The 27663-nt window shown below is 36.4% G+C and overlaps 2 protein-coding genes across 3 annotated transcripts in view; both read right to left on the bottom strand.

The window, feature by feature from the left end:
• Positions 1–887: 887 nt before the first annotated feature.
• On the bottom strand, positions 888–8017 carry DNLZ (DNL-type zinc finger). The gene is made up of 3 exons (XM_053696037.1): positions 7755–8017; positions 4770–4909; positions 888–1984 (listed from the first exon to the last, which is right to left on the bottom strand). Exons 1-3 carry the CDS (start codon positions 8007–8009, stop codon positions 1819–1821), a joined length of 561 nt encoding a protein of 186 aa, XP_053552012.1. The 5' UTR covers positions 8010–8017; the 3' UTR covers positions 888–1818.
• A 5431-nt stretch (positions 8018–13448) lies between these two features.
• Positions 13449–27663, bottom strand: part of CARD9 (caspase recruitment domain family member 9) — a 71362-nt gene continuing 57147 nt past the window's right edge. The window contains exons 11-13 of one of the 2 annotated variants that reach the window (XM_053696128.1): positions 26007–26071; positions 18256–18323; positions 13449–14790 (exon numbers count right to left, since the gene is read on the bottom strand). In XM_053696128.1, coding sequence (XP_053552103.1) covers positions 14712–14790; positions 18256–18323; positions 26007–26071 — 212 coding nt within the window. In that variant the 3' untranslated portion in view covers positions 13449–14711. The remainder of the gene's footprint in view (positions 14791–18255; positions 18324–26006; positions 26072–27663) is intronic. The other variant, XM_053696129.1, reaches the window with a different exon arrangement.

Here is a 27663-nt window from a genome sequence, read left to right as displayed (position 1 = left end):
AGACGTCTTCCCTGTTTGTCGTTTATTCTGGTCAGAGGAGAGGTCAAAAAGCTTCTGCTACCTCTCTCTCTTTTTGGCTTCGTAGCATAATACGTTTAGCTTATGAGACTGCTGGACAGCAGCCTCCTGAAAGAATTACAGCTCATTCCACTAGAGCTGTGGCTTCCACTTGGGCCTTTAAGAATGAGGCCTCTGTTGAACAGATTTGCAAGGCTGCAACTTGGTCTTCGCTTCATACTTTTTCCAAATTTTACAAATTTTACACTTTTGCTTCTTCGGAGGCTATTTTTGGGAGAAAGGTTCTTCAGGCAGTGGTTCCTTCCGTATAAAGATCCTGCCTGTCCCTCCCGTCATCCGTGTACTTTAGCTTTGGTATTGGTATCCCACAAGTAATGATGACCCGTGGACTGATCACACTTAACAGGAGAAAACATAATTTATGCTTACCTGATAAATTCCTTTCTCCTGTAGTGTGGTCAGTCCACGGCCCGCCCTGTTTTTTATGGCAGGTCTAAATTTTTAAATTATACTCCAGTCACCACTGCACCCTTTAGCTTCTCCTTTCTCGTTGGTTCTCGGTCGAATGACTGGGTGTGACGTAGAGGGGAGGAGCTATATAGCAGCTCTGCTTGGGTGATCCTCTTGCACTTCCTGTTGGGGAGGAGCAAATATCCCACAAGTAATGATGACCCGTGGACTGACCACACTACAGGAGAAAGGAATTTATCAGGTAAGCATAAATTGTTTTTCTTTATGCAGAATTTATTTATATATAATTCTATTGTAGTATTTAACTGTAGTAAAGGTACTTTAACTGCATCTGTACATTGTCATGAAATAGGACACACAATTTTACTAAAGGATCATATTACACAATGCTAAAAATGTATCATAAATTATCAAATATATTTTATTTAGTTATAATGCTTAAGAAAACATTTACTATCAACTTTAAATAGTTTGTTTACAAAGTAATTACACCATCAGTACACAGATTTGTAACCCATTGGTTGATATATTCAAAAGAACCAGGTTTTGAAAATACTGGGGGCAAATTGCCACCTTCCTGAAGGAACATAATAAAATGAGTTCCCCATAAAAAGTTAAAGGGCCATGATACCCAAATGTTGAGACACTTGAAAGTGATGCAGTATAGCTGTAAAAAGCAGACTAGAAAATATCACCTGAACATCTCTATGTAAAAAAGAAAGATATTTTACCTGAAAATGTCCTAAGTATTCCCACCCCATTGTAATGGGACTAAGCAGCAAATAAGTATTCCTGTCCAGGGACAGGCAAGGGAGTGAGCCTCATGCACACTCATGTTATTTCTCTATTCAGTTTAAGGAAGTTTACTATGAAATCTCATGAGATCACAGTAAAAGAGTTCATGACCTCAGCACTGATGATGCTGTTCATTTCTTCCATTTTTTACCTGCAGTTGGACAGCAGCTGAGTAACTTTTTACACAGAACTTACTCTGCTGAGCTGAGGAAATTGTAAGGTAAAATATCTTCCTTTTTTACATAGAGATTCTCAGGTGCTATATTCCCATCGGCCTTTTACAGTTTATACTGCATCAGTTTCAAGTGATTTAGCACATGAGTATTATGTCCCTTTAACTTATGAATTGAATAATAAATGTGATAGTGAAACTTAAGTCCATAACAGAAATATTATACAATGGTTTTGAAATCTATTTAGACTTTCTTTAAATTTGTTTATTTCTGTGGGGAAGAGGGATGTTACCAGCTTTAAAACTGATATACTGCCCATCCCATGACATTGTTATAGTGTAATGAAATCTAATTTGTAGCTTTATGTTCCAGGCTTCTCCGTGGCTTCAGTGGACTGCTCCGGTTTGTCTTCAGCAACATTCTGCTGGTCCTCGCTGGTTGTATTTTCCACTAGCAGCTCCAAGGCTTCTTCTCCAACAATGCGTCGAACTTTTTCGCCTTTAGTGGCAAGAATTTCTTCAATATTCCTTAGCAAAATACATAAGCCAAATGGAAAAAACATACATGGACAACTTAACACAAAAACGCTTTGGTATAAAAAATGTAAAAGCTTGGGAACAAGGCTATTAAGGGTTTACCCCAAACCCTAAATGTGTTTATATATATATATCTAGATGTATAAAGAAACATTAACGCCTTTCCTTCATCACAAATGTGGCTGAAAACTCAACATTCTAGCTTGCAATTGTTTCTCAAATTGTCCCTATTTTGACAAGCCCTTGAACACTACCTTAAAGGGACATAAAACCCAATCATTTAGAAGTAAATTAGAAAGTTGTTTACATTTGAATATTCTATTATCAAATTTTCTTCATTCTTTTGGTATCTTGTTGAAAAGCATGGACGCATGCTCAGGAGCTTGCATGTGTCTGGAATTTTATTTATGTAAGTGCACCAGATGGCAGCACGGTTTCCTTTTGTGTAGTACACCAGACACCTACCTAAGTATCTCTTCAACAAAGAATTACAATGGGAACAAAGCAAATTTGATAATAGACGTAAATTAGAATCCTTTATAAAATTGTTTGATTTCATATCCCTATAAAAAAAAAATTGAAACCCCAAGCTGACAAATGTCTAGGATTTTTTCCCAATAGAATTGAGTGGACTCTAATTTTACAATGGTAATGACGGACTTTAATCTTTGTGCACTACTGCAGATGGAGTAAACAATGTGCACATTTTTCAAGGGGCATGAAAAAACGTTAAAATTTCATGCTTAGAGCATTTTTTTTAATATATAAATATTCCTTTACTTCAATTATCAAATTGCATAGTCTTATCTGCACACTTTGAGGTAACGGCTTCTACTGAGCATGTGCAAGTGTTCTCAGTATATACTCTGATTGGTTGATGTCACATGATATAGGAAAATTTTAAGGAAACTTAGAAATGTGCCAGATATTCTACTGCTCATTAAATATCAAAGTAATGTTATAGCATTGTCTTTTGTGTGTGCAATTCTAATTAATCTAATGATAAAATGGTCCTTTAAATGCTTTATTTAGAATAGTATTACCTTGCTTTTTATAACAATTTAAAAAATAAAACATTTCAAGTGTATAATTTCTTTTAATTGTGAATATTGACCGTTTTATGAAGTGTGGCTTTACACATTTGGATACTAATCTTTATAAGGTGGCAGACATTTGCTGTGTATACAGGTGGTTAAAATTAGACAAAATATTAATGTCTGATAGATTTGGTGATACATTTTAAGCAATAAAATATTTGGCAAAATGTCAGCACATTTTATATCAGTAATATAAAGTGTAAAGTAATGTGCACAGCATCAAATTAACAAAAAGCACAGTATATTAGAAAACAACAAACTGATCTGTAATTATACTTAAAATAAGGGGATAGTTGCTCATTATGGTAACACACCTGCAGCCAAAATTACTAAATTTAAATTCAAATATGAAAGGTCTAGAATGTTTCTGGTGCCTTGCCGAAAAATAAATTTCTATAGTTAGTGCATCAAATGTATTTGTATGTATGCTCGATGTACAAGGGTTAGTTTCTTCTAAAAGAGGGTGATTCTTTCCTCCAATATGTATGTAATAACCTTCCCATTATGTGTATTAAGGTACTTTATTTATGTTAATGCTCTGAGCTCCGCAAATGTTCCTAACACCTCCATATACAACCTAAAATTGGGTAAGTATCCTCTCTCCCAAATGAGAAGTCAGATGCTCACTTAAAAAAAAAAACACAATAGGCATTCAGGACAAATTTAGAACTTGTGGACGGCAACATAGGGGATACCCCAATACACAGTTGCATTAGACCCCTTATTTTAAATAATTGTCAAGCTTAGGACTGAATCGCATTGCCACTGTAGAGTTTAATTTAACCATGTCTTTAACTTGCTTGCTATTGTTAAAAAAAAAAAAAAATGCATCTAGAGCAGGGTCAACAAATCTTTAAAATTTAGGAGCTAATGCAGACATCATCAAACTTGACCCTCCAGAGGTTTTGGGACTACATTTCCCATGATGCTCAGCTAGCTGATATGCAATACTAAAATGCTCTAATGCCTGGTTTCTCAACAGCCGGGCCGTGGCAGCCCTGCTGGTGGGCCCTGATCTGTCATGCCCCCACTGCACACTCTTACCCCACTGCACACAAGGGGCAAACTGAGACCAATCAAGGCCCCAGGAAAACTGTCTCACACTGACCCAAATGTATTCAAATTTATGCAAATGAACATGGTAGCCTCCCTGCCCTAACCCCAACAGGCCCATCAACCTCCAGAGCCAGGACCCCCAACATTAAGGGCCAAAGAAAAGGCCCCCAACCTCCAGGGCCAGACCTCACACTCCATGGCCTTCACAGCGACAGACCCTCGGCAGGACCCCCACACTCCAGGGCCCCCACTAAACCCACACTGAACTGCTTAGTTACTGATAGGGCAAATCCATGCTGCTTACTATATATATATACTACCGGGCCCTGGACATGTCCAGCTAAAATTTACCGGGCCTTGAGGCCACTTTGGTTGAGTACCACTGCTCTAGTGTATTAGTGAGATGCTCTATTATGCCTCTTTAAAACCAGAACTTTCCTTTAAAAAAAAAAATAATAAAGTATATAAAATAACACTAATTTACTTATTTTTTTGTAAGTTTGATGTAGAATATGGAATATATATTATATTTCAAGAAACTAAATTAATTTAATTTACAGTCTAATTGACATTTCTATAAATGAACTATTACAGAAAATCATTTGTACATGTTGCACACTTACTTTTTGCCTTCCAGATCTGAGAACCATCCTAAATTATCTGCTATGATGTGATGATTTTTACAGCCGGGACATTTTACTATCACCACCCCTTTGTGATATGCAGTTTTTGATATAGTTTTCATAGACCGTGTAGAGCAAACCTTAAATAAAATCATATTTATTTTATTATAAAACAACTCCATACCGTTATATCATTCAAGATTTACAAAAACTGGATAATGTCAAGAAAATAAAATTAGATCTATACCACCTACATAGGCGGATTGGAACAGGGCTACTGTGTATATTTTTATATATATGAGCTGGTAGAAAGCAGTGACTATACCCCCTACCCAATGTCCTCCTTATAAATGTACATGACCTGGTAGTAAGCAGGGTACTCAGTGCCCATCTTACTGTTGTATGTATATAAGCTGCTAGTGAGCTAAATACCCTTCACTCAGTGTACCCTCAGACACACACTTTGTATATAAGTGGGTAGTTAGCATAATAAGCAATGCCCTCCTTACAGATGTATATGACCTGGTACTAAGCAAGGTACTCGGCTGCTAGTGAGCTAAATACCCTTCATTCAGTACGTACCCCCCTTTGTATATAAGCAGGTAGATAGCAGAATACCCTGTTCCCTCCTTACAGGTGTATATGAGCTAGTAGTAAGCAGTATACCCTCCCCTCAGTGCCCACCTTACAGGTGTATATGAGCTAGTAGTAAGCAGTATACCCTCCCCTCAGTGCCCACCTTACAGGTGTATATGAGCTAGTAGTAAGCAGTATACCCTCCCCTCAGTGCCCACCTTACAGGTGTATATGAGCTAGTAGTAAGCAGTATACCCTCCCCTCAGTGCCCACCTTACAGGAGTATATGAGCTTGCAGTAAGCAGTTTCTTCTCTACTCCTTGGCCAGTATATATAAGCTTGCAGCGAGCAGTATACCCCCCTACTCAGTGCCCATCTTACGAGTGTATGTGAGCTGGCAGTATATCCTGTACTAAGTGCCCACCTTACTGGTGTATAAGATGGCAATGAGCTGTTTACCCTCTACTAAGTGACCACCTTAGTGGTCTATAAAATGGCAGCAAGCAGTATAACCCCCCCCCCCACTCAGTGCCCACCTTACAGGTGTATATGAGGTGGGAGCGAGCAGTTTACCCCCTACTCAGTGCCCACCTTACAAGTGTATATGAGCTGGCAGCGAGCAGTATACCAAGTGCCCACCTTACAGGTCTATAAGATGGCAGCAAGTAGTATACTCCCCCCTACTAAGTGCCTACCTTACAGGTCTATATGAGCTGGGATTGAGCAGTACCCCTACTCAGTACCCACCTTACAGGTGTAAATGAGCTGGGAGCGAGCAGTATACCCCTACTCAATGCCCACCTTACAGGTGTATATGAACTGGGAGCGAGCAGTATACCCCTACTCAATGCCCACCTTACAGGTGTATATGAGCTGGCAGCGAGCAGTATACCAAGTGCCCACCTTACAGGTCTATAAGATGGCAGCAAGTAGTATACTCCCCCCTACTAAGTGCCTACCTTACGGGTCTATATGAGCTGGGATTGAGCAGTACCCCTACTCAGTACACACCTTACAGGTGTAAATGAGCTGGGAGCGAGCAGTATACCCCTACTCAATGCCCACCTTACAGGTGTATATGAACTGGGAGCGAGCAGTATACCCCTACTCGATGCCCACCTTACAGGTGTATATGAGCTGGGAGCGAGCAGTATACCCCTACTCAGTACCCACCTTACAGGTGTATATGAGCTGGGAGCGAGCAGTATACCCCTACTCAGTACCCACCTTACAGGTGTATATGAGCTGGGAGCAAGCAGTATACCCCTACTCAGTACCCACCTTACAGGTGTATATGAGCTGGGAGCAAGCAGTATACCCCTACTCAGTACCCACCTTACAGGTGTATATGAGCTGGGAGCGAGCAGTATACCCCTACTCAGTACCCACCTTATAGGTGTATATGAGCTGGGAGCAAGCAGTATACCCCTACTCAGTACCCACCTTACAGGTGTATATGAGCTGGGAGCGAGCAGTATACCCGTACTCAGTACCCACCTTATAGGTGTATATGAGCTGGGAGCAAGCAGTATACCCCTACTCAGTACCCACCTTACAGGTGTATATGAGCTGGGAACGAGCAGTATACTCCCTACTCAGTACCCACCTTACAGGTGTATATGAGCTGGGAGCAAGCAGTATACCCCCTACTCAGTACCCACCTTACAGGTGTATATGAGCTGGGAGCAAGCAGTATACCCCTACTCAGTACCCACCTTACAGGTGTATATGAGCTGGGAGCAAGCAGTATACCCCTACTCAGTACCCACCTTACAGGTGTATATGAGCTGGGAGCAAGCAGTATACCCCTACTCAGTACCCACCTTACAGGTGTATATGAGCTGGGAGCGAGCAGTATACCCCTACTCAGTACCCACCTTATAGGTGTATATGAGCTGGGAGCAAGCAGTATACCCCTACTCAGTACCCACCTTACAGGTGTATATGAGCTGGGAGCGAGCAGTATACCCGTACTCAGTACCCACCTTATAGGTGTATATGAGCTGGGAGCAAGCAGTATACCCGTACTCAGTACCCACCTTATAGGTGTATATGAGCTGGGAGCAAGCAGTATAACCCCTACTCAGTACCCACCTTACAGGTGTATATGAGCTGGGAACGAGCAGTATACCCCCTACTCAGTACCCACCTTACAGGTGTATATGAGCTGGGAGCAAGCAGTATACCCCTACTCAGTACCCACCTTACAGGTGTATATGAGCTGGGAACGAGCAGTATACCCCTACTCAGTACCCACCTTACAGGTGTATATGAGCTGGGAGCGAGCAGTATACCCCCTACTAAGTACCCACCTTACAGGTGTATATTATAAGATAGTGAGTTGTATACCCTCTACTTACAGGTGTATTTGAGCTGGCAAAGAAACAACATACGATACCCAGTACCTACCTTACAAGTATATATTAGCTGGTAGTGAGTGGTCTCCAGCCTCCCCAATGAGTCTCTCTCTTGTTGGGTGCTGGAGGAGCAGTAAAGCTTGGGGAAGTGTACATTAAGGTGGGAGTTTGGGGTACACACAGAAGAATTATAATGGCCAGCTAGAAGACTCCATATACGGCGCACATCCCGGCAGCTCGGTCTCACATCATTCCGGAGACAAGCTACACTACCAAACAGTAACCGCCAGCACTTAGTACGCAGCATGGCTACAGCAAAATCACTGCGCATAACCGGAAGTACTTATACAGTAAGGGCGGAAGTGTTTGTCCATGTGCGCCGCCACGTATTATTTGGGCAGTCTAATGCATTCCATTGCTGTAGTAGTGTCGCCTTTTGGTATTATTTGAATTAGCTCTGGACTGGAAACCTAACATATAAACACGTTTATAATTATTTGCCAGGATTTCCTTAATGGAGATTGGCAAGACCTTCTGGGCAGGCATGAATATCTGTGTTCCTGTCAGTGCATAGTGAGCATAGTGTGCACTGTGCAAATGCTAACTGACGTTTGGCACCACCAGATTCTTTAGGGACATTTAACATTATTCACTTTTGGAGCAGATGATAATAATCTAATGTTAGAGATAGATTAGATGATAGAATAGTTTGATTGATAGATATAGGTAAATAGATAGAAGGGATTGATATATTGATTAGATGATATATTGATTAGATAGATGATAGATTAATTATAGATAGATGATAGATCTCTTTGGAAGTTTTCCACAACCTTCAGAATCAGAAACACCACAAAACTATCCTTTAAGGGACATTCTAATGCAAAAATTGTATGTCTAATTAATTAAACCCTTGATAACTATTTGTTTTAAGACATGCAAAGGGATTAAACACTTAAAGGGAAAGTCAAGTGCAAAATAACCTTTCATGATTCAGATAAGGCATGTAATTTTAAACAACTTTCCAATTTACTTTTATCACCAATTTTGCTTTGTTCTCATGGTATTTTTAGTTGAAAGCTAAACCAAGGTACTAATAAGCTAATAAGGGGCAGTCTGCAGAGTCTTAGATACAAGGTAATTACAGAGTTAAAAAGGTGTATTAATATAACAGTGTTGGTTATGCAAAACTGGGGAATGGGTAATAAAGGGATTATCTATCTTTTTAAACAACAAAAAAATTGGTGTTGACTGTCCCTTTAAGTAAAATCCATTTTAGAAGACACCTACAATCTCCTGAGCAGAACACAGCTAGTGAGCCAATCAAAAGCGACAGTTGCATGTAACAGCCAATCAACATCCGTTTTTATGCTTGCTAGGATAATTTCTAGTAAATCTCTGATTATTCATTTATCTGAACTCTGTCTAAGGCTGAGGCTAATATAAAGCCCTATTCCATTCTATTAGAATTCCACTACATTGCTTTTTGTAAGTTAATGTAATCCCAGTCCATTAGAAAACAAGCTTTTAAAATGTATTTGTGGCACAATTTCACACTCTGGGGCTGAATTATCATTGTGCGAGAGGACATGATCCGATATTGCGGATCATGTCCGCTGCACATTGATAAATGCCAACAGCATACACTTTCGGCATTTATCATTGCACCAGCAGTTCTTGTGAACTGCTGTTGCAATATCGCCCCCTGCAGATTCGCGGCCAATCGGCCCCTAGCAGGGGGTGGCAATCAACCCTATCGTATTCGATCGGGTTGATTTCTGGTGATGTCTGTTCGCGGTCTGAGAGCAGGCGGGCAGGTTATGGAGCAGTGGTCTTTAGAAACTTGTGTTTCTGGTGAGCCTAAAGGCTTTCCAGAAACACGGGGCGTCAAGCTTGAATAATATGCCCCTCTGTTTTTGGATGAGAACTATACAACAATGTTAATACAATAAGATGTTCTCAAATTATGTAGGATTTTTAAAAGTCAGCATCTATGAAAAAAAAAGCCAGAAAGGAGGCTCATTATCATGTATTTTAAACAGTTTGATTAATTGGTTTATTTTAATATTTTTCTTTGTTAAAAAAAGGCTTTAAAAACAGTTTAAAGGGACAGTAAACACCAGAATTTTTGTTTTTTAAAAAGATAGATAATCCCTTTACTACCCACTCCCCAGTTTTGCATAACCAACACAGTTATAATAATACACTTTTTATCTCTGTGATTACCTCTGCAGACTGCCCCCTTATTTCAGTTCTTTTGACAGACTTGCATTTTAGCCAATCAGTGCTTACTCCTAGGTAACGTCACATGCGTGAGCTCAATGTTATCTATATGACACACATGAACTAACGAGAAAAAATTGGGTTTATTTAGCAGCGCTAAAAAAAGGTAGGAAATGATGATACCAATCTAATTTTTAAATAAACAAGATTGTATAAAACATAAATTAGACTGGTATCATCATTTCCTAGCTTTTTTTAGCGCTGCTAAATAAACCCCATTTTTTCTTCTTATCCACCATTTAGTTATCTTTGAGGGAAGAACTTTTTTAGCAGCAGGAATACACCTTTAGGCGCTCCTATCACACTACACATAAACACATGAACTAACGCCCTCTAGTGGTGAAAAACTGTCAAAATGCATTCAGAGTAGAGGCGGCCTTCAAGGTCTAAGAAATTAGCATATGAGCCTACCTAGGTTTAGCATTTTAACTAAGAATACCAAGAGAACAAAGCAAAATTGGTGATTAAAGTAAATTGGAAAGTTGTTTAAAATTACATGCTCTATTTGAATCGTGAACGTTTATTTTGGACTTGACTGTCCCTTTAGGGTTGTTTTACAAATTTAATGATTAGGTCATGTAAGTGTTTGGCATTAGGAGTTCAGTGCACATGCAATAAATTATGTCTGCACCTCTGTGTGTAGAGGAGGTATTATTACAAGATCTGGTCTCTTCTCAGCCATACCTATATCTTTTTACTTCACTTGCCTTATCTTTCTTCTTACAGCTACATAAATTATAAATCCTTGGAGTATCATATATTCTAGGTTTTATTACAAAATGGACCGAATAGCTTTCTTGTCCCCATACTCTGTATTAACGCGCTAAACTCTCCGGCTGCCCACGGCACAGCGCTCTCCACCAATGAGGCGACGTTTCCACCTCTAAACCAATAGCCGTGCTAGGATGTCAGTTGACACTCACTGCTATTGGTTTAGAGGTTGCCACCGCACAGAAAGGGTGAGTTTAGCACCTTTTTTTTAGTAAGCGATGAATTAAACTACTGTTATTTTTAGTAATGCTAAATCCTAGTGTTTGTTATACGCTTGGATTTACCATTACTTAAAGGGACATAAAACCCATTTTTTTTTGTTTCATGATTTAGATAGAACATAACATTTTAAACAACTTTCTAATTTACTTCAATTATCAAATGATCTTAGTTTTCTTGTTATCCTTTGTGGAAAAGCAGAAATGTAAGCTCAAGAGTGTGCACGTGTCTGCAGCACTATATAGCAGCAGTTTTGCAACAATGTTATACATTAGCAGGGGCACTAGATGGCAGCACCATTTCCTGTTGTGTAGTGCTTCAGGCATCTGCACGTTACCTACCAACGTATCTCTTCAACAAAGAATAACATGAGAATTAAAAAAAATTGATAATAGAAGCAAATTGGAAACTTTTTTAAAATTGTATCCATTATCTGATCCATGAAAGAACATTTTTGGGTTTAATGCCCCTTTAAATATATCTACACATATTTTCATATCCTTAAAAATGTATATAATGTCTGCACAATATTGTGTATATTTTCAGTGGGCCAATTACTTTTTTTTAAAACACAAATTGGAAGCTGTATGAATCTGCTGTTTTATATGGGGGTTTTTTGCAAAAATTTTGCAATGAATAATGCAGCCCTGTTTTTTTTTTTTATGTCTTTTGTTTTCATTGATTTCCTTTTATTTCCCAGAACAAAATGACCCTTACTAACAAGCCACAACTCTTGAGCATGTGTATGGTGTATGTTTGTGCACTGCTGCTTACACAGGGACGGTGTAAGAAAAAGAAGACCAAACTCTCCCCTTCTCAACTCTAGAGATGGTTTAGTTCAGATCCTGCTCAGATAATTATTATAGTACAATTTATATCAGGCAAATAACTAGGGCATAGGGCCAATTGGTACCTCATGTGGCCCTATGCCCTAGTTATTGTAGCCCCAAGGGAAAAAAAAATAAGAATGTGTGCAATATTTTTAGTGGCCCCAGGAAAAACAAAACTAAAAATGTTTGCTTTAGGGTAGCCAAAACTCAAATGAGCCCTATGCAACTGCTTGTAGCCATATATAGTAAGGTCTTATCCATAGAACCACCTCTTTATGGGTTTTGGAAAATGCTTGAATTAGACATGCATGTCAGGTATGTGTTTTTAGCTTTTAAACACATTAATTGTGCAATAAGACAACTTTTGTAGTAGAGGTCTATAATTACGGCACCCCAGCCGAAACGCGTAAGCTCAGAGCTTACACACTGTTATGGAACTACTTTTAAGATGATTAAATAAACTGAACGTTTTAACCAGCAACGGCATTGAATACCTTTTTTTCTACACTTTTGTAGTATATTTTATGTTTGTAAGCTAAACAATCATTGCTTTAAAAAAATTAAATTAGTTTAACTCTAAATCCATACATACAGCCCATTTTCAAATAAAGGGACATAGTTCTCAATGATTTTCTTTAGTCCAGCTAACATTGGGCATTATATTAAAGTATTGTTTTAATCAGTTACTCTGTGGAATTAAAATACATTTTCTTATTAGACTTTTGGTAGAACATCCTAGAAATGTAATACAGGTAGAAATCCCCAAATCCGGAATTCCAAAAATCCAAACTTTTTCATTAATAGTTTTTTAAAAAAATTAAAATTTTCAAAAATAACAATTTTTCCTTGCCTGTGTCACAATCTTTTTTTGCCTGTGTCTTTAATTTCTTTTTTGTGTTCTATAATGCAAATAATACTTTATTTAAAATAACAAATAGTACATATCTGATTACAGTACTGTAAAAAAAAAACTAGTGTATCTCTCTGAGGGTAATATGTATACAAAAGTATTATATAAAACTACCTTTAGGTTACAAGTATAAGCTGTATTATGACCTGTAAATATTGCCTAAATGACATAAGTTATTGTTGTTGTTTACACTTGGTTCCATCCCATCTCCAAACTTTCCCATTTTAACCGCTGTGCCGTGCTGGGCTTTAGCGCCGTTAGGATGGAATGGAATTTTCTAGCCTTTCTGCTGACCTGAAACCTCTTCAGGCACTCCCTCCAGAACCCAATCCCATCATTTAAATCATGAGATTGCATGTAGGATCACGTGATTTAATTTTTTAACTTATTTGTTTAAATCTGAACTTTGTTCCGTTGTAACAAATAAGTACAGGCAGGAAGGGGTTAAAGATGAAAATATTCCGAAATCCAAACCATTTCCGGTACCAAGCAGTTTAGATAAAGGGGTTTCTACCTGTTTGACTGTTGTGAGCAGTGCACACTTTTGTATACAACATATATTTCCTGCTTGTTGTAATATAACAAACAGCTTTTTTTGTTTGTTTTTGAAAAATACAATTAACATATTTCATTGCTGTTTTTTTCATTTGCAAAACAGAAACTGTTGCATTCTATATCCCTTTTAAATAAACAGCTACATTCCTGAATCATGTTTCAATAATTACACAACATACAATTTTGTAATTTTGTTTTTATATAAAAAAATAAGTGTATATAAAAAATATAAACACAATATTTGACATCAGGGAAGTCTCATTGTCTAACATTCTCCAATCTTATAATTGCAACCCTACTCTCTCATAGGGATGGAACTTTGGGCATAGGATGGGGCAAAACAATATCAGTGTTAAACTGCTCATCAGGAGATATTTGTATGATAAACAATACACATAATTTAAACAATTATGGCTCATCAACATCAAAACAGTGACTCCCCCTCTATACACCCCTAGCACCCATGACTAGGTGATTGTTGGGGGGGAAAACAATCATTACTGTAGCACTCCTCAAACCTTAAAGGGACACTGAACCCAAAACATTTTTTCTTGACTTAGATAGCGCATGCCATTTTAAGCAACTTTCTAATTTACTCCTATTATCAATTTTTCTTCGTTCTCTTGCTATCTTTATTTGAAAAAGAAGGCATCTAAGCTAAGGAGAAAGTCAATTTTTGGTTTAGACCCTGGACAGCACTTGTTTATTGGTGGGTTAATTTATCCACCAATCAGCAAGAACAACCCAGGTTGTTCACCAAAAATGGCCAGCATCTAAACTTACATTCTTGCTTTTTAAATAAAGATACCAAGAGAATGAAGAAAATTTGATAATAGGAGTAAATTGGAAAGTTGCTTAAAATTGCATGCTCTATCTGAATCACGGAAGAAAAAAATTGGGTTCAGTGTCCCTTTAAATGTTTCAGCTGCCTTTTTTTCAATCATTTTAGGAATAGGTAGTAGTAGATAAGGTTCACAACATATACTCTCCACTTTTGCGTTTCGTGTTTATAGTCTTGAACTCAATTCTAGTCCTTAGGGCACACCAATTGGCCTGATTTTCATGATATCTGTACCCTAGAACACCGGTGGCATAATTAGCTGATGGGTGAGAGCTGGTTAGTAACCACGGTTACTGATGAGCTAATTATTTCACCTGTGCTCTAGCTCAGATATCATGAAAATCTGGCATGTTGGTGTGCCCTGAGGGCTGGAGTTGAGAAACAATAGTCTAGAAACCCATTTTCTACCTTCAATCGCTTTTTTATCATCAATTAGGAACACAGAGCCCTAATTTCAGTATGAAAATCAGTCATGTAAATAGATAATAACACTGTTATGGTCTTCCAAGGATTTCCCCTGACCAAGATTTGCTGGTCCTTCGAATAATCACAACTGATCAACTTCAGCATTCAATACAACATGGTATTCTGCTTTCTCTTTTATGGCGTCCCATCTGTATCACTCCCGCTTGTATAGCATTCAGTTGAGTAGCTGTTCCTTGCTCTGAGCGCTCGCTTCCTTAAGTGGTGTTAAAGAATATAAACATTCAATGATAAATACATTAAAGGGACATTAAACTCATAGTGTATTTCAGCAATTAAGTACTGCATTGCAAAGGAAAAGATTTAAAACCACTTAACACTGTCATTGTATTAGCACACTTTACAGGGTTTTGCAAATCAAGAGCAATTAAGGTATACACCTCTTGTAATGCCTGGTGGAATCCATGTTCCTGGTCTCTTCAGCTGTATTTAGTTAAGGGCAGCTTCCATGAAGAAAACCACAAATAATCGGCAGACTTTATATATGGGCTAGAATAACCCCTTGACCCATATGGACGTATATATACGTCATGCGGTACTTTGCCTATCGTACCGCATGACGTATTTATATGTCTGAGCTGCAAGAAGCTCCAGCAGTCTCGGCTGTAAAGTTATAGCCGAGAGCTGAAGTGCCTAAGCTCTGGAACCGGAGCACAAGGTGCTCTGGTTCCATATAAAGGCAGATACCAGATCAATACAGACGGTGCCACTGTGTCACCATCTGTAACGATCTGGTGCTGACGGGAGGTGTGGGAGGATAAGCGTAAGGTGGGTGGGCTGGTCCAGCAGCGGAGGGGGGAGGGAGTGGGATGAGCCCTACACTGCCAGAAAAAAATGAAGGGAGAGGGAGGGATGGGAGGCTACACTACAGAAAAAAATATGGGGGTAGGGGCCCTAGCTAACGATCGCTGGAGGGGGGAGATGGGGAGACCACTACACTACATAAAAATTTAAAATACATTAAAAAAAATAAGTATTTTAATTGTGAGATCTGTCCCAATGTCTCCCTGAGACAGCAGTTTCTCAGAATGTTTAGTATTTTCCTTAGCCCCACACACACACTGTTGGGCACGCCCATTAACCAACAAGACACGACCACCCACCGCCCAGAAATGCCCATCATGATCCGCCTACTATCCAATGACAACCCTCCCAATCCTATCTTGTCCCTATAATGGCAACAGGTGCCACTCTACCCCCTGGGACTTGTATACAAAGCCATACGTGTTGGGAGGTCTGTTCGAGTAAATTAGTCTCTCTGGATAGAACAAGAGGGGTCTCAGAACAGACACGAAAGAGGGGCTGGCCGTGTGTGTTCTGGGCACTCTAGAAGTGTAAATGGGGTTTTCATCAAAATCTTCAAGCAGGCAAAATTCATAAAGACTTTAGTGCACAAGTATCTTGTCTCACGGTTGTGTCTTGCTATTTAAAGGGACATGAACCTCTAAATTTTGTTTTCATGATTCAGACAGGACATACAATTTTATATAACTTTCCAATATACTTCTGTTATCTAATTTGCTTAGTTCTCTTTGTTGAAAAGCATACCTTGGTAGACTCAGGAGCTGGGAGCTAGCTGCTGATTGATGACTGCACATATATGCCTCTTGTTATTGTCTGACTAGGGGCGCCATGTACGAAACGGCAGGCGGACAGCTTCTTAACTCGCGAAGCTGTCCGCCCGCCTCCGCTACACACGGGCAGCGGATCTGTTGATCCGCTTGCCCGTATGTATCATTACACACTCATCGGAGTGTGTAATGCCCGCCTCTTCAATTGCGCGACCAATCACGCGACTGAAGGGGCTGTCAATCACCAAGAGCGAGCGTGCTCTCTGTGATTTTGCTTCGCAACCTAAGAGGTGGCGTAGGGTGTAGGAAGCAGCGGTCTAATGACCGCTGCTTCTTACATTGCGGGAAGCAGGCTCACATATGCGAACCTGCCCCGCAAAGGCTCTGGAGCAGCTTTTGCTGCTTCGTACATGGAGCCCTAGATCTACTCAGCTAGCTCCCAGTAGTGAATTCCTCCTACTTCAACAAAGGATACAAAGAGAATGAAGGAAAATTCATAATAGAAGTACATTGAAAAGTTGTTAAAAATGTTTGCTTCATCTAAATCATTAAAGAAAAAAAATAGTTTTAAGTCCCTTTAAAAGCTAATAAGGTTGTCTTGTTTTTTTATTTATTTTTTTTTGTTTATATTTCTTTTGTGCATCTGTTTTATAGTGGGTTCATTTTTTTCTTGTTTTAGTTTGTTTGGTAAGGATTTGTTTCCTTATCAGTGGAACTTATTCTATGTGGCAAGACATTAAAAAAATGATTTTAAGACAAAATGTACAGTTATGACAATGTATAATAAAAATGCAAATACATTTGTTTTACAGCCCTGGCACCTTTTTACATCATTTTCTGTCTTTACAAAACGTATCCAATCATGGAACGCTTCCTGGGTAGGCTATACTGGGGTGTGCACAGGTGATGTCATTACCAATGTCACCGGATTTTACAGGTAGACTATGCCTGACATTAGAGTATGATCCACCACCTTAAAAGGGCATGAAATCCAAACATTTTCTTTTGAGATTCAGATAGAGCATACAATTTAAATATCAAAAATTCCATTGTATTTCTATTATCAAATATGCTTTGTTCTCTTGGTATCCTTTTGTGAAAAAAGCATACCTAGGTAGGTTCAGGAGCTGGGAGCTAGCTGCTTATTGATGACTGCACATACATGCCTCTTGTTATTGGCTTACAGATGTGCTCAGCTATCTCCCTTCAGTACAGTATACTAAGAGAAGGAAACAAAATAAATAATATAAGTAAATTGGAAAGTTGTTTAAAATCAAATGATCTATGTGAATCATGAAAGAAAATTTTTGAGTTTCATTTCCCTTTAATCTTATTACTTTTGACTGTTCTGTTTAGTGCCTTTACATCTGCATTTATAGTCGTTAATTACTTTAGAAATGTTATTTTAATCTTGTCTGATGTGTAGGTAAATAGTTTGAAAAGACTAATACATTAAAAAACACTGCGGAATCTGTTGGCGCTCTACAAATAACCAATAATAATAATAAACAAAACAAAGATATGGGTTCATCATACAGGCTGGAACACTAGAATGTATTTGTAAAATTTTAATGTGACAGTTAGGGATGGACGAATGTTTTGCAACATTTGAAAAATGAAACAAATTTTAACACATTCGTTCGTTCGTTTCCAATTTCAAATGTTTGTAGAACATTCTAACATTCGTTGTTAAATTGAATATTACATTCAAAATTTTGAATGTGGACATTCAATCTAATTATGAACATTCAAATTTAAAAGTGACATTCGAAAACTGTAAATAGCATTTGATTATAGAATTTTTGAGAATATTCATTCTTATCAATATTTGATTATGTAAATTGAATTTCTACAATAACATTCGTTCTAACATTCAAATTCAAATACAAACACATTCACCCATCCCTTGTTGTGACAGTGCTAATTTTTTCTTAAACCCCAAAATACAAAACAGCCGTTTTTTTCAAGCATAACGTTTCAGTATTAAACTGGTTAATGAATGTTTCACAGAAAAAATATTGAAATGTGTTTGATTTAATAAATGTGAATGTGTCATCATTACTATTCTCTAACTGCACCTTATACAATACCTGCGATTATCATCGAAACTGGTTTTAATCCTTCTCCGTCCTTGGTCACCGTTTACCGGGCTTTGCATCTGCACATAGGATCAATTCATTAGAGAAATGGTAAAAAAAAATTTCTTCAAGATTGCATTTCAAATCATGACAAATAGAGCGAAGACTTTAATCCCCATATTTTGTAAATCTTTTAACTCATGATATAAAATATAATTATGTCTGAAGAAAAATATAAGCTTAAGAAAATAGAAAACTTAGCTGAATATATCTTACTGCTCAAATTATACAAGTAATTTTGTCAAAATAGAGCTACCTGAACAGAAGAGGTAATTTAACGGTATAGCAAGCCTTATTCTACCAACTGTTAAAGAAACATGGAAATCATGTTTTGTTGGAGCCAGAAAAGTATATATATTTATATATAGTAGATACAGTGGGGTAGATTTACTGTATTATATGGCGGGCAGACATGATTTTATGTAGCAAATCATGTCTGCCCGACATTGATAAATGTCGACAGAGTACGCTGTCGGCATATATCATTGCACAAGCATTTCTTGTGAAATGCTTGTGCAATGACGTCCCCTGCACATTCACTGCCAATTGGCCGCTAGCAGGGAGTGTCAATCATTACGATCGTATCTGATCGGGATGATTGCAGTCCGCCACCTCAGAGGTGGCTGACGAGTTAAGGAGCAGTGGTAATATGACCGTTGCTTCATAATGCTTGTTTCTGGTGAGGGGGTAGATTGCAGCATCCGCTGCTTGGTAAATCTACCCCAGTGTGTGTGTGTGTATATAAACAAAGATTATTCCGTAGCCAATTAGCACATCTCGGCAAGTATGCCCAAAACAAAGGTGGAGGAGACACTCAGCAGTAATATATATGTGTGTTTGTACAGTACAGGTAGTCGTCGACTTACGACCGCATTACGTTCTGACCGTCCGGTCGTAAGACGATTTGGACGTAAGTCGGACGATATATCTACGGCATGTAAATAAAATGGTCTAATGTAGGGTTTAGGCAGATAGGTCTGCTGCTACACATCACAGGTATTTTGGACTGCAACATGGTGAGAGGCTGCGACACATGCGAAGGCTGCTGCTGCTGCTTACGACAGTCACTCTCGTATGGCCTGCACACAAGCACTGCTGTCTGCAGTATGACACATGGTCGTAAGTATGGATGGTCATAAGTCGCATAGGTTGTAAGTCGACGAGTATCTGTATGTATGTATATTGTATATTATGGGCCAGATTACGTGGAGCAAGAGATAAGGGGATTAGTTAGGCCTCATCTGGAATATTGTGTACAGTTCTGTAGACCACATCTTCAGAAGGCTATAAATAAACTAGAAACTGTTCAAAGGAGTCTAATAAAATAATACACGGTCTAAAATATAAAAACATACAAAGAAAGACTCTAGGACCTAAATATGTATAGTTTAGAGGAGAGAAGGGAAAGAGGTACAGGCCTGGACTGTGAATATAAAGCAGTCCTGGAAACTTTAGAGACTAATCAAAAGGCAGGTATAAGATATTAATACTAGTGATTAACTGTAGTTCCACTAAACAACTCAGCTATATCAATAAAACCTTTAAAAATTGATAATAAATGAATATCCAGGTCAAACAAATTGTCTAAAAGTGGAAAATACAAATCTAAACTAAACTAAACTATAAATGAGAAATATTGATTTTAAATGATTTTTTGAGAGAGATAGAGTTGGTAATTATAAATATGGTTTATTAAAAATTCCAGTGAGATAATAAATAATCCTTTAATAAATTTTATATTCTAAAATCAATCTGACAAATATAATCTAATAAATGGAAAATACAGGATAGAATAGAGTTAAAATAAAAAAAATAAAAAGTTGATTAAAAAGTTGATTGGCCAATCAGAAAAAAGTGTAATACAAGATATATTTTAAATAAATTGGACACATTGCATCAGTAACCTAAGGGAACCATTCGAGCAATATATGCAATAAATAAAATATATATATATTGTATAATATATTCAATAATATGTAATAAATTATATATAATGTGATATATGTATATATAAATTGTGTGTATTAAATTATATAGATAGTTGTTCAAATGTTAGTCTTTAAATTTTTTTTTTTTAAAACCATCCGTTAAGCAGATATAGTAAATATATAAAATAGACTATGTTCACTGTGGGTTTACAGATGTTTATGAATGTTCATATCCTTGTATCCGTTTTCATATAATCATTGTCCACTTTTGATAGGATAAGGCAAAGATTACTTTTCCAATAGTGATATAATATCCAGATAGGTGAATATCATAGGATAAGTCTCAGAAGATATGTTCTGCAAATACCGGTATAAGCTAATTTTAAATTGTAATCCTTTATTAAGGTAAAATTCAAGTTTGTAAAAAGTCTTACTTTAGAGTTTTAAGCAAGGAACGTAATCCTAGGTTCTTGTAGGCTATAAAATAGCCGCTCTCTTGTTTGACAGCGTCTTTACTCACGCTAGCGGAAGTGTGCTTCAAAACCCAGGCCGGTCCGTCCCGTGCAGTCTTCCATCACTACCTTTTTTACAGTGACTAGGTGTCCTCAAGGCGGATGTCCCCAGACTGTTGTATCTTGAAGATTGGAAAAGATTGAACGCTACGCGTTTCAGCTGCCACTGCAGCCTTTCTCAATCGGTTTATTTTTTGCCTTATCTGTCTTGCTCTTATAAGCCTCAGTATAGTATCTGATTGGATAATTATGTTTGTAATATTCATCATTTTTTGATTAGTAGAAACGATAAAAACCTCAATAAAAAAGTGTCAATAAAAAAGTGTGATGAAGAAAAAAGGAGAAATCTAATAATCAGTATTATTCAAACATTTCTGTCAGAATATTAAAAGTCGTTAGTAAAATATCATCAAAACATTTTTCCTAGGTGGGTTTTGAACTTGTGGTCTTTTGGTTGGGAGGGTAATGATCTCTCCTCTAGGCTATACCTGAGGCAATTATACCTTAATGGTATTCTAAATATTTGAATACCAAACTTGTTTATTCAATCATAGTAAACAAGATCACCCTTTCAAGCATTTATTTAAATATTATTTTTTTAAAAAGAAGATAAAAATAAAAAATAAGATAAAAATAAAAATGAAAATAAAAATAAAAATAATAATAATTAAAAAAATATAAAAAAATAAATAAATAAGATTTTTTTAAAAATGTTTTCTTAATCAGGGTTTGAACTCATGGACTTTAGGTTTGGAGGATGGCGATCTTACCACTAGGCTACAATAATAACAATAACAACTAGTGGATTTTTTATATATAATTTAAGTATTTTATCATGAATAAAAGATTGTGCTTCATATAGGCATGAATTTTATGGTATCATTGTATATGAGTCCTAACTTCATATGACTCTCTCATACTGATTTAATTTATGTTTCTTCAAATTTGAATGTTATTCTAGTTTTAAAATTGATATAAAAAATCAATATAGAAAATTAATTAAGTTAATGTAAAAAAGTTAATGTAAAAAGGGGTCAGGTGGAAATCTATATTCAATCCTTTCGGGTGTTTGGTCTCTAACTCGTATATCCACTTGTACTCCAATTTTAAAAGCTCATTTTGTACATCACCACCCCTCCAATCTGGGTTTAATTTATCTATGGCTATGTATTTAAAATGCTTCAGATTACAATTATTACAAGTTAAAAAATGTCTTGGTACAGGGAGATCTTCATTTCTTTTTTCTGTGGCATTTTCTATTGATAAAATGTGTTCTCTCACTCTTTCTCTAACGGGTCTTGTAGACTCTCCTATATATTGTTTTCCACACTTACAATTGATAAGATAGATAATATTTCTGTATGTACATCTTATTAAGGATTTAATTTCATATTCCTTACCAGTAACATTCAAGTGGAATTTTTTATTTTTCTCCCAATGTCTGCATGCTTTGCATGCCAGACATGGAAAAAAACCTTTTAGATCTTCTCCAAGAAGATCTTAATCATTTTTCTTATTTCTTTTTCTTCTTAAATCTGTTGGTGCTAGTCAATTCTTTAAGTTATTAGCTCTTCTGTAGACTATATTTGGAGCTTCACCTTAATTATTATTATTATTTTCATTTTTATTTTTATCTTCTTTTTAAAAAAATAATATTTAAATAAATGCTTGAAAGGGTGATCTTGTTTACTATGATTGAATAAACAAGTTTGGTAGAGAAATAACAGAAATATAACTTCAAATATTTAGAATACCATTGAGGTATTGCCTTAGGTGTAGCCTAGAGGAGAGATCATTACCCTCCCAACCAAAAGACCACAAGTTCAAAACCCCCCTAGGAAATATGTTTTGATGATTTTTTACTAACGACTTTTAATATTCTGACAGAAATGTTTGAATAATACTGATTATTAGATTTCTCCTTTTTTCTTCATCAAACTTTTTTATTGACACTTTTTTATTGAGGTTTTTATCGTTTCTACTAATCAAAAAATGATGAATATTACAAACATAATTATCCAATCAGATACTATACTGAGGCTTATAAGAGCAAGATAGATAAGGCAAAAAATAAACCGCTTGAGAAAGGCTGCAGTGGCAGCTGAAACGCGTAGCATTCAATCTTTTCCAATCTTCAAGATACAACAGTCTGGGGACATCCGCCTTGAGGATACCGAGTCACTGTAAAAAAGGTAGTGACGGAAGACTGCACGGGATGGACCTGCCTGGGTTTTGAAGCACACTTCCGCTAGCGTGAGTAAAGACGCTGCCAAACAAGAGAGCGGCTATTTTATAGCCTACAAGAACCTAGCATTACGTTCCTTGCTTAAAACTCTAAAGTAAGACTTTTTACAAACTTGAACTTTACCTTAATAAAGTATTACAATTTAAAATTAGCTTATACCGGTATTTGCAGAACATATCTTCTGAGACTTATCCTATGATATTCACCTATCTGGATATTATATCACTATTGGAAAAGTAATCTTTGCCTCATCCTGTCAAAAGTGGACAATGATTATATGAAAACAGATACAAGGATATGAACATTCATAAACATCTGTAAACCCACAGTGAACATAGTCTATTTTACATATTTACTATTTCTGCTTAACGGATGGTTTTAAAAAAAATTAAAGACTAACATTTGAACAACTATCTATATAATTGAATACACACAATTTATATATCATATATCACATTATATATAATTTATTACATATTACTGAATATATTATACAATATATATATTTTTTATTTATTGCATATATTGCTCGAATGGTTCCCTTAGGTTACTGATGCAATGTGTCCAATTTATTTAAAATATATCTTGTATTAAACTTTTTTCTGATTGGCCAATCAACTTTTTAATCAACTTTTTATTTTTTTTATTTTAACTCTATTCTATCCTGTATTTTCCATTTATTAGATTATATTTGTCAGATTGATTTTAGAATATAAAATTTATTAAAGGATTATTTATTATCTCATTGGAATTTTTAATAAACCATATTTATAATTACCAACTCTATCTCTCTCAAAAAATCATTTAAAAACTTTAGAGACTAGCCCTTTTTTTGTTGAGTCAGTAGAATGCTCACACCTCAATTTTCTCAAAGGGGATTACTGGGATACATCTCCCCCCCAATATTTTTTTTCAGAATTATATTATATTAGTTTGTATTAAAAAAAGTGTCAGATTGTCATTATATAGGAACCCTATAACCTAATTGCATCTATTAACGACTCCTTTAAATTGTAAAACTCCTGGTATCCTGGCCAATAGGCCGATAGGCCGATAGGCCAACCCGGCCATGAAGAGGTGACATGATAGAAACCTTCAAATATATGAAGGGACTTAATAAAGTGGAAGCTAAAAGCATTTTCTACAACAAAAGAAATACCAAAACAAGGGGTCACAATCTTAAATTAGATGGTAGCAGATTCAGGAGAAATGTGAGGAAGCAGTTTTTTACAGAAAGGGTTAAACAGTAACCTGTAATAGGGCCTTTATGGTTCTTATCTACTGTCAAATACTATTTGTATGTTTCTAAGTAGATAAAACATGTAAAAACATATTTATGCAATATTATTTTTTGCTTAAGGTTTTACCTATGTATTTACTGTAAATATTTGACATTCCTATATATATATAAATATATATATATATATATATATATATATATATATATATATATATATATATATATATATATATATATATCTATAGATATACTATATATTGTACCAAAATACCATCAGATATATGTAGAAATATTTATTTAAGAATAAATAGAACATATTCTTCTATGTGAAGAACATTGGAATACAATGTGTTGTGGTGTCAGATTGTGAATTCTATAGTAGGCAAAAGACATTAAAGGGACAGTCTAGTCAAAATTAAAATTCCATGGGTTTTTTTATCATCTAATTTGCTTTGTTCTCTTGGTAGTCTTTGTTTAAAACTAAACCTAGGTAGGCTCATTCTCCTATGCTAATTTCTAAGGCCTTGAAAGCTGCCTTTTATCTCAGTGCATTTTGACAGTTTTTCACAGTTAGACATTGCTAGTTCATGTGTTTCATATAGAAAACATTGTGCTCAGCACTGATATCTATCAAAAGAACTGAAATAAGGGGCAGTCTGCAAATCTGAGTTGGTTATGCAAAACTGGGGAATGGGTAATAAATGGATTATCTATCTTTTTAAAAAATAAAAATTCTGGAGTAGACTGTCCCCTTAATGCAAAAAATGACATGCTGTTTTAAGTTATAAGAACATTTTATGTTTACATATTTAAACATTGTTTTTACTAAAATATTTAAATAGCACTCTGTCATATGCATTATAGAAATGTGTTCAAATTAATACCCCTTTAGGTCAATGTTTCATTAATGTAATCTACTGTACCCACTAACAGGTGACATTTGGAAACTATCTACACTTAAAGGGACAGTCTACACCAGAAATGTTATTGTTTAAAAAGATAGATAATCCCTTTATTACTCATTCCCCAGTTTTGCATAACCAACACTGTTATATTAATACACTTTTTATCTCTGTGATTACCTAGTATCTAAGCCTCTGCAGACTGCCCCCTTATCTCAGTGCTTTTGACAGACATGCAGTTTAGCCAATCAGTGCATACTCCTAAATAACTCCACAGGAGTGAGCACAATGTTTGTCTATCACACACATGAACTAGTACTGTCTAACTGTGAAAAACTTTCAAAATGCTCTGAGCTAAAATGCATTTTTTTTTAAACGGTTTAGAAATCAGTTTGAGTTAACCTAGGTTTAGCTTTTCAAAAATACGACCAAGGGAACAAAGCAAATTTAATGATAAATGTCAATTGGAAAGTTGTTTACAATTGCATGCCTTATCCGAATCATGAAAGTTTAATTTTGACTAGACTGTCCCTTTAATCCAGGGCTCGACAAACCCAGAAGCCTGGGAGCCAGTGGCTTCTAGAATTTTTCCCCTGGCTCCTAACTTTTTGGGTTATTCTCGATATACCTATATACAAATCTAACTGTCTGGCTCCTAAAAATTATGCCTGGCTCCTAAATATTCTTACTGGCTCCTAATTTTTTAACAGATTTGTCAAGCACAGTTTAATCACATCTATTGGTCAAACAGAAAACAAATAACGTTCAGGACTGTGTAGTTCTGATTGGTTCTTCTGTACTGTATGTATTGACTGACCATAAATTTGCAGTTAGAAAAGTAATTTGAGCTATTTCTAGGAAGGAAATGCAACTTACATTCTCTGATAGATGTGAACTGTCTTCAAGAGTATCAGTAGTACCTGATTGCTCAGCCTGTTCATCTGCATCCAGAAAAAAAAAAAGAGTTAAAGTCTCAGATGTTTAAATGGATATTGATGCTACAGATGATGTTAAAAGGCATCACTAAAACAAAAATGTAACTTTCATGATTCAGAGTATGCAATAAAAAAAACTTCCTTTCCTTCCATTATCAAAATTTGCAGTCTTTTTATATGCACAGTTTCTGAGGCACTAGCTCATATTGAGAATATGCAAGAGTTCCCACTGTATAAGTATATGGATTTTCTGATTGGCTGAAGGCTGTCACATGGTACAGGGGGCATGGAATATGGAAGCAACTTTGATATTAGTGAGGAAAAAATTCTACTGAGGGTTAGACACCTAGCTCGAGTAAGAGCATAAATATTTTGCATTAGAATGTCACCCCTTATAATCAAGGAAATAGAAAATGAACTGTCTTGCTCTTTTCCTGTAGAGCCCCTCATCTTTCTTGTTATAACCTCAGATCCTCTCTTTTGAAAACATTAATCAACAGTGAAGTTATTGACACTAAAAGGTGATGAGTTTTCACCAAAATACTCAAAACACTAATTATTCTGAAAGGAAAACCTATATATACATAAATTACAGCAAAAGTAAGGCACAGTGCACTGAAAACAGCGTAATATGATTTGTATTGAGCATAATATTCACGTTTTAAAGCAGAGAGCTCTCATTATTTGTATGGGAGACATCGCGCCACTCGCAGGGACAGCCCCTTTGTTTTATAGAATTCCATGAGGGTTGCCCCCTCGAGTGCTGGTGTGGAAAACCATGTCTAGACCTGCACATTTTATAGAATAGGTCCCTAAGTATTTACTAATCTTCTCCTTCTCTGAAAAACCCATACACTGCCATCCATGCCACATCCCTCTACTTAAAGGGACAGTCTAGTCAAAATTAAACTTTCATGATTCAGATAGGGCATGCAATTTTAAACAACTTTCCAATTTACTTTTATCATCAAATTTGCTTTGTTCCCTTGGTTGTATTTTTGAAAAGCTAAACCTAGGTAGGCTCAAACTGATTTTAAACCGTTGAAAACCGCCTCCTAGCTCAGAGCATTTTGAAAGGTTTTTCACAGTTAGACAGTACTAGTTCATGTGTGTCATATAGGTAACATTGTGCTCACTCCCGTGGAGTTATTTAGGAGTATGCACTGATTGGCTAAACTGCATGTCTGTCAAAAGCACTGAGATAGGGGGGCAGTCTGCAGAGGATTAGATACAAGGTAATCACAGAGGTAAAACATATATTAATATAGCTGTGTTGGATATGCAAAACTGGTGAATGGGTAATAAAGAAATTATCTATCTTTTTAAATAATAAAAATTCAGATGTAGACTGTCCCTTTAAGCTTTCCCAATCCCATTCACATTCTTTCATACCTGCACACTATGAGTCTCAGTCAGTCCACCAATTAGATGCTGCTGCTTTCTATCCTGCAATCTTCACACAAAACCATGGTGAAACTCAAATATCTCCAAGACCAAAAATCTATTTTTCTCTTTACTTTCACACACATTTTGCCAACTTTCATCCCCCGTCCACTTTACTATTACGTTTAATACAAAGCACTTTAATAGCACCCTTC

Source organism: Bombina bombina, chromosome 12 (genome assembly GCF_027579735.1).
Source record: "Bombina bombina isolate aBomBom1 chromosome 12, aBomBom1.pri, whole genome shotgun sequence".
Lineage (NCBI taxonomy): Eukaryota > Metazoa > Chordata > Amphibia > Anura > Bombinatoridae > Bombina > Bombina bombina.
The sequence above is the reverse complement of the archived record's forward strand: the minus strand, read 5'-3'. Positions and strand labels throughout refer to the sequence as shown.

Bases quoted from the DNA above. Each gene is read 5' to 3' on its own strand.
- DNLZ (XM_053696037.1), bottom strand. From the start codon at position 8,009: ATGCTGCGTACTAAGTGCTGGCGGTTACTGTTTGGTAGTGTAGCTTGT. The intron at 4,910-7,754 runs GTAGGTACTGGG...ATTTTATTTAAG, and splicing joins AGCTAATATATACTTGTAAG to GTTTGCTCTACACGGTCTAT. The intron at 1,985-4,769 runs GTAAGTGTGCAA...TATTTTGCTAAG, and splicing joins TCAGATCTGGAAGGCAAAAA to GAATATTGAAGAAATTCTTG.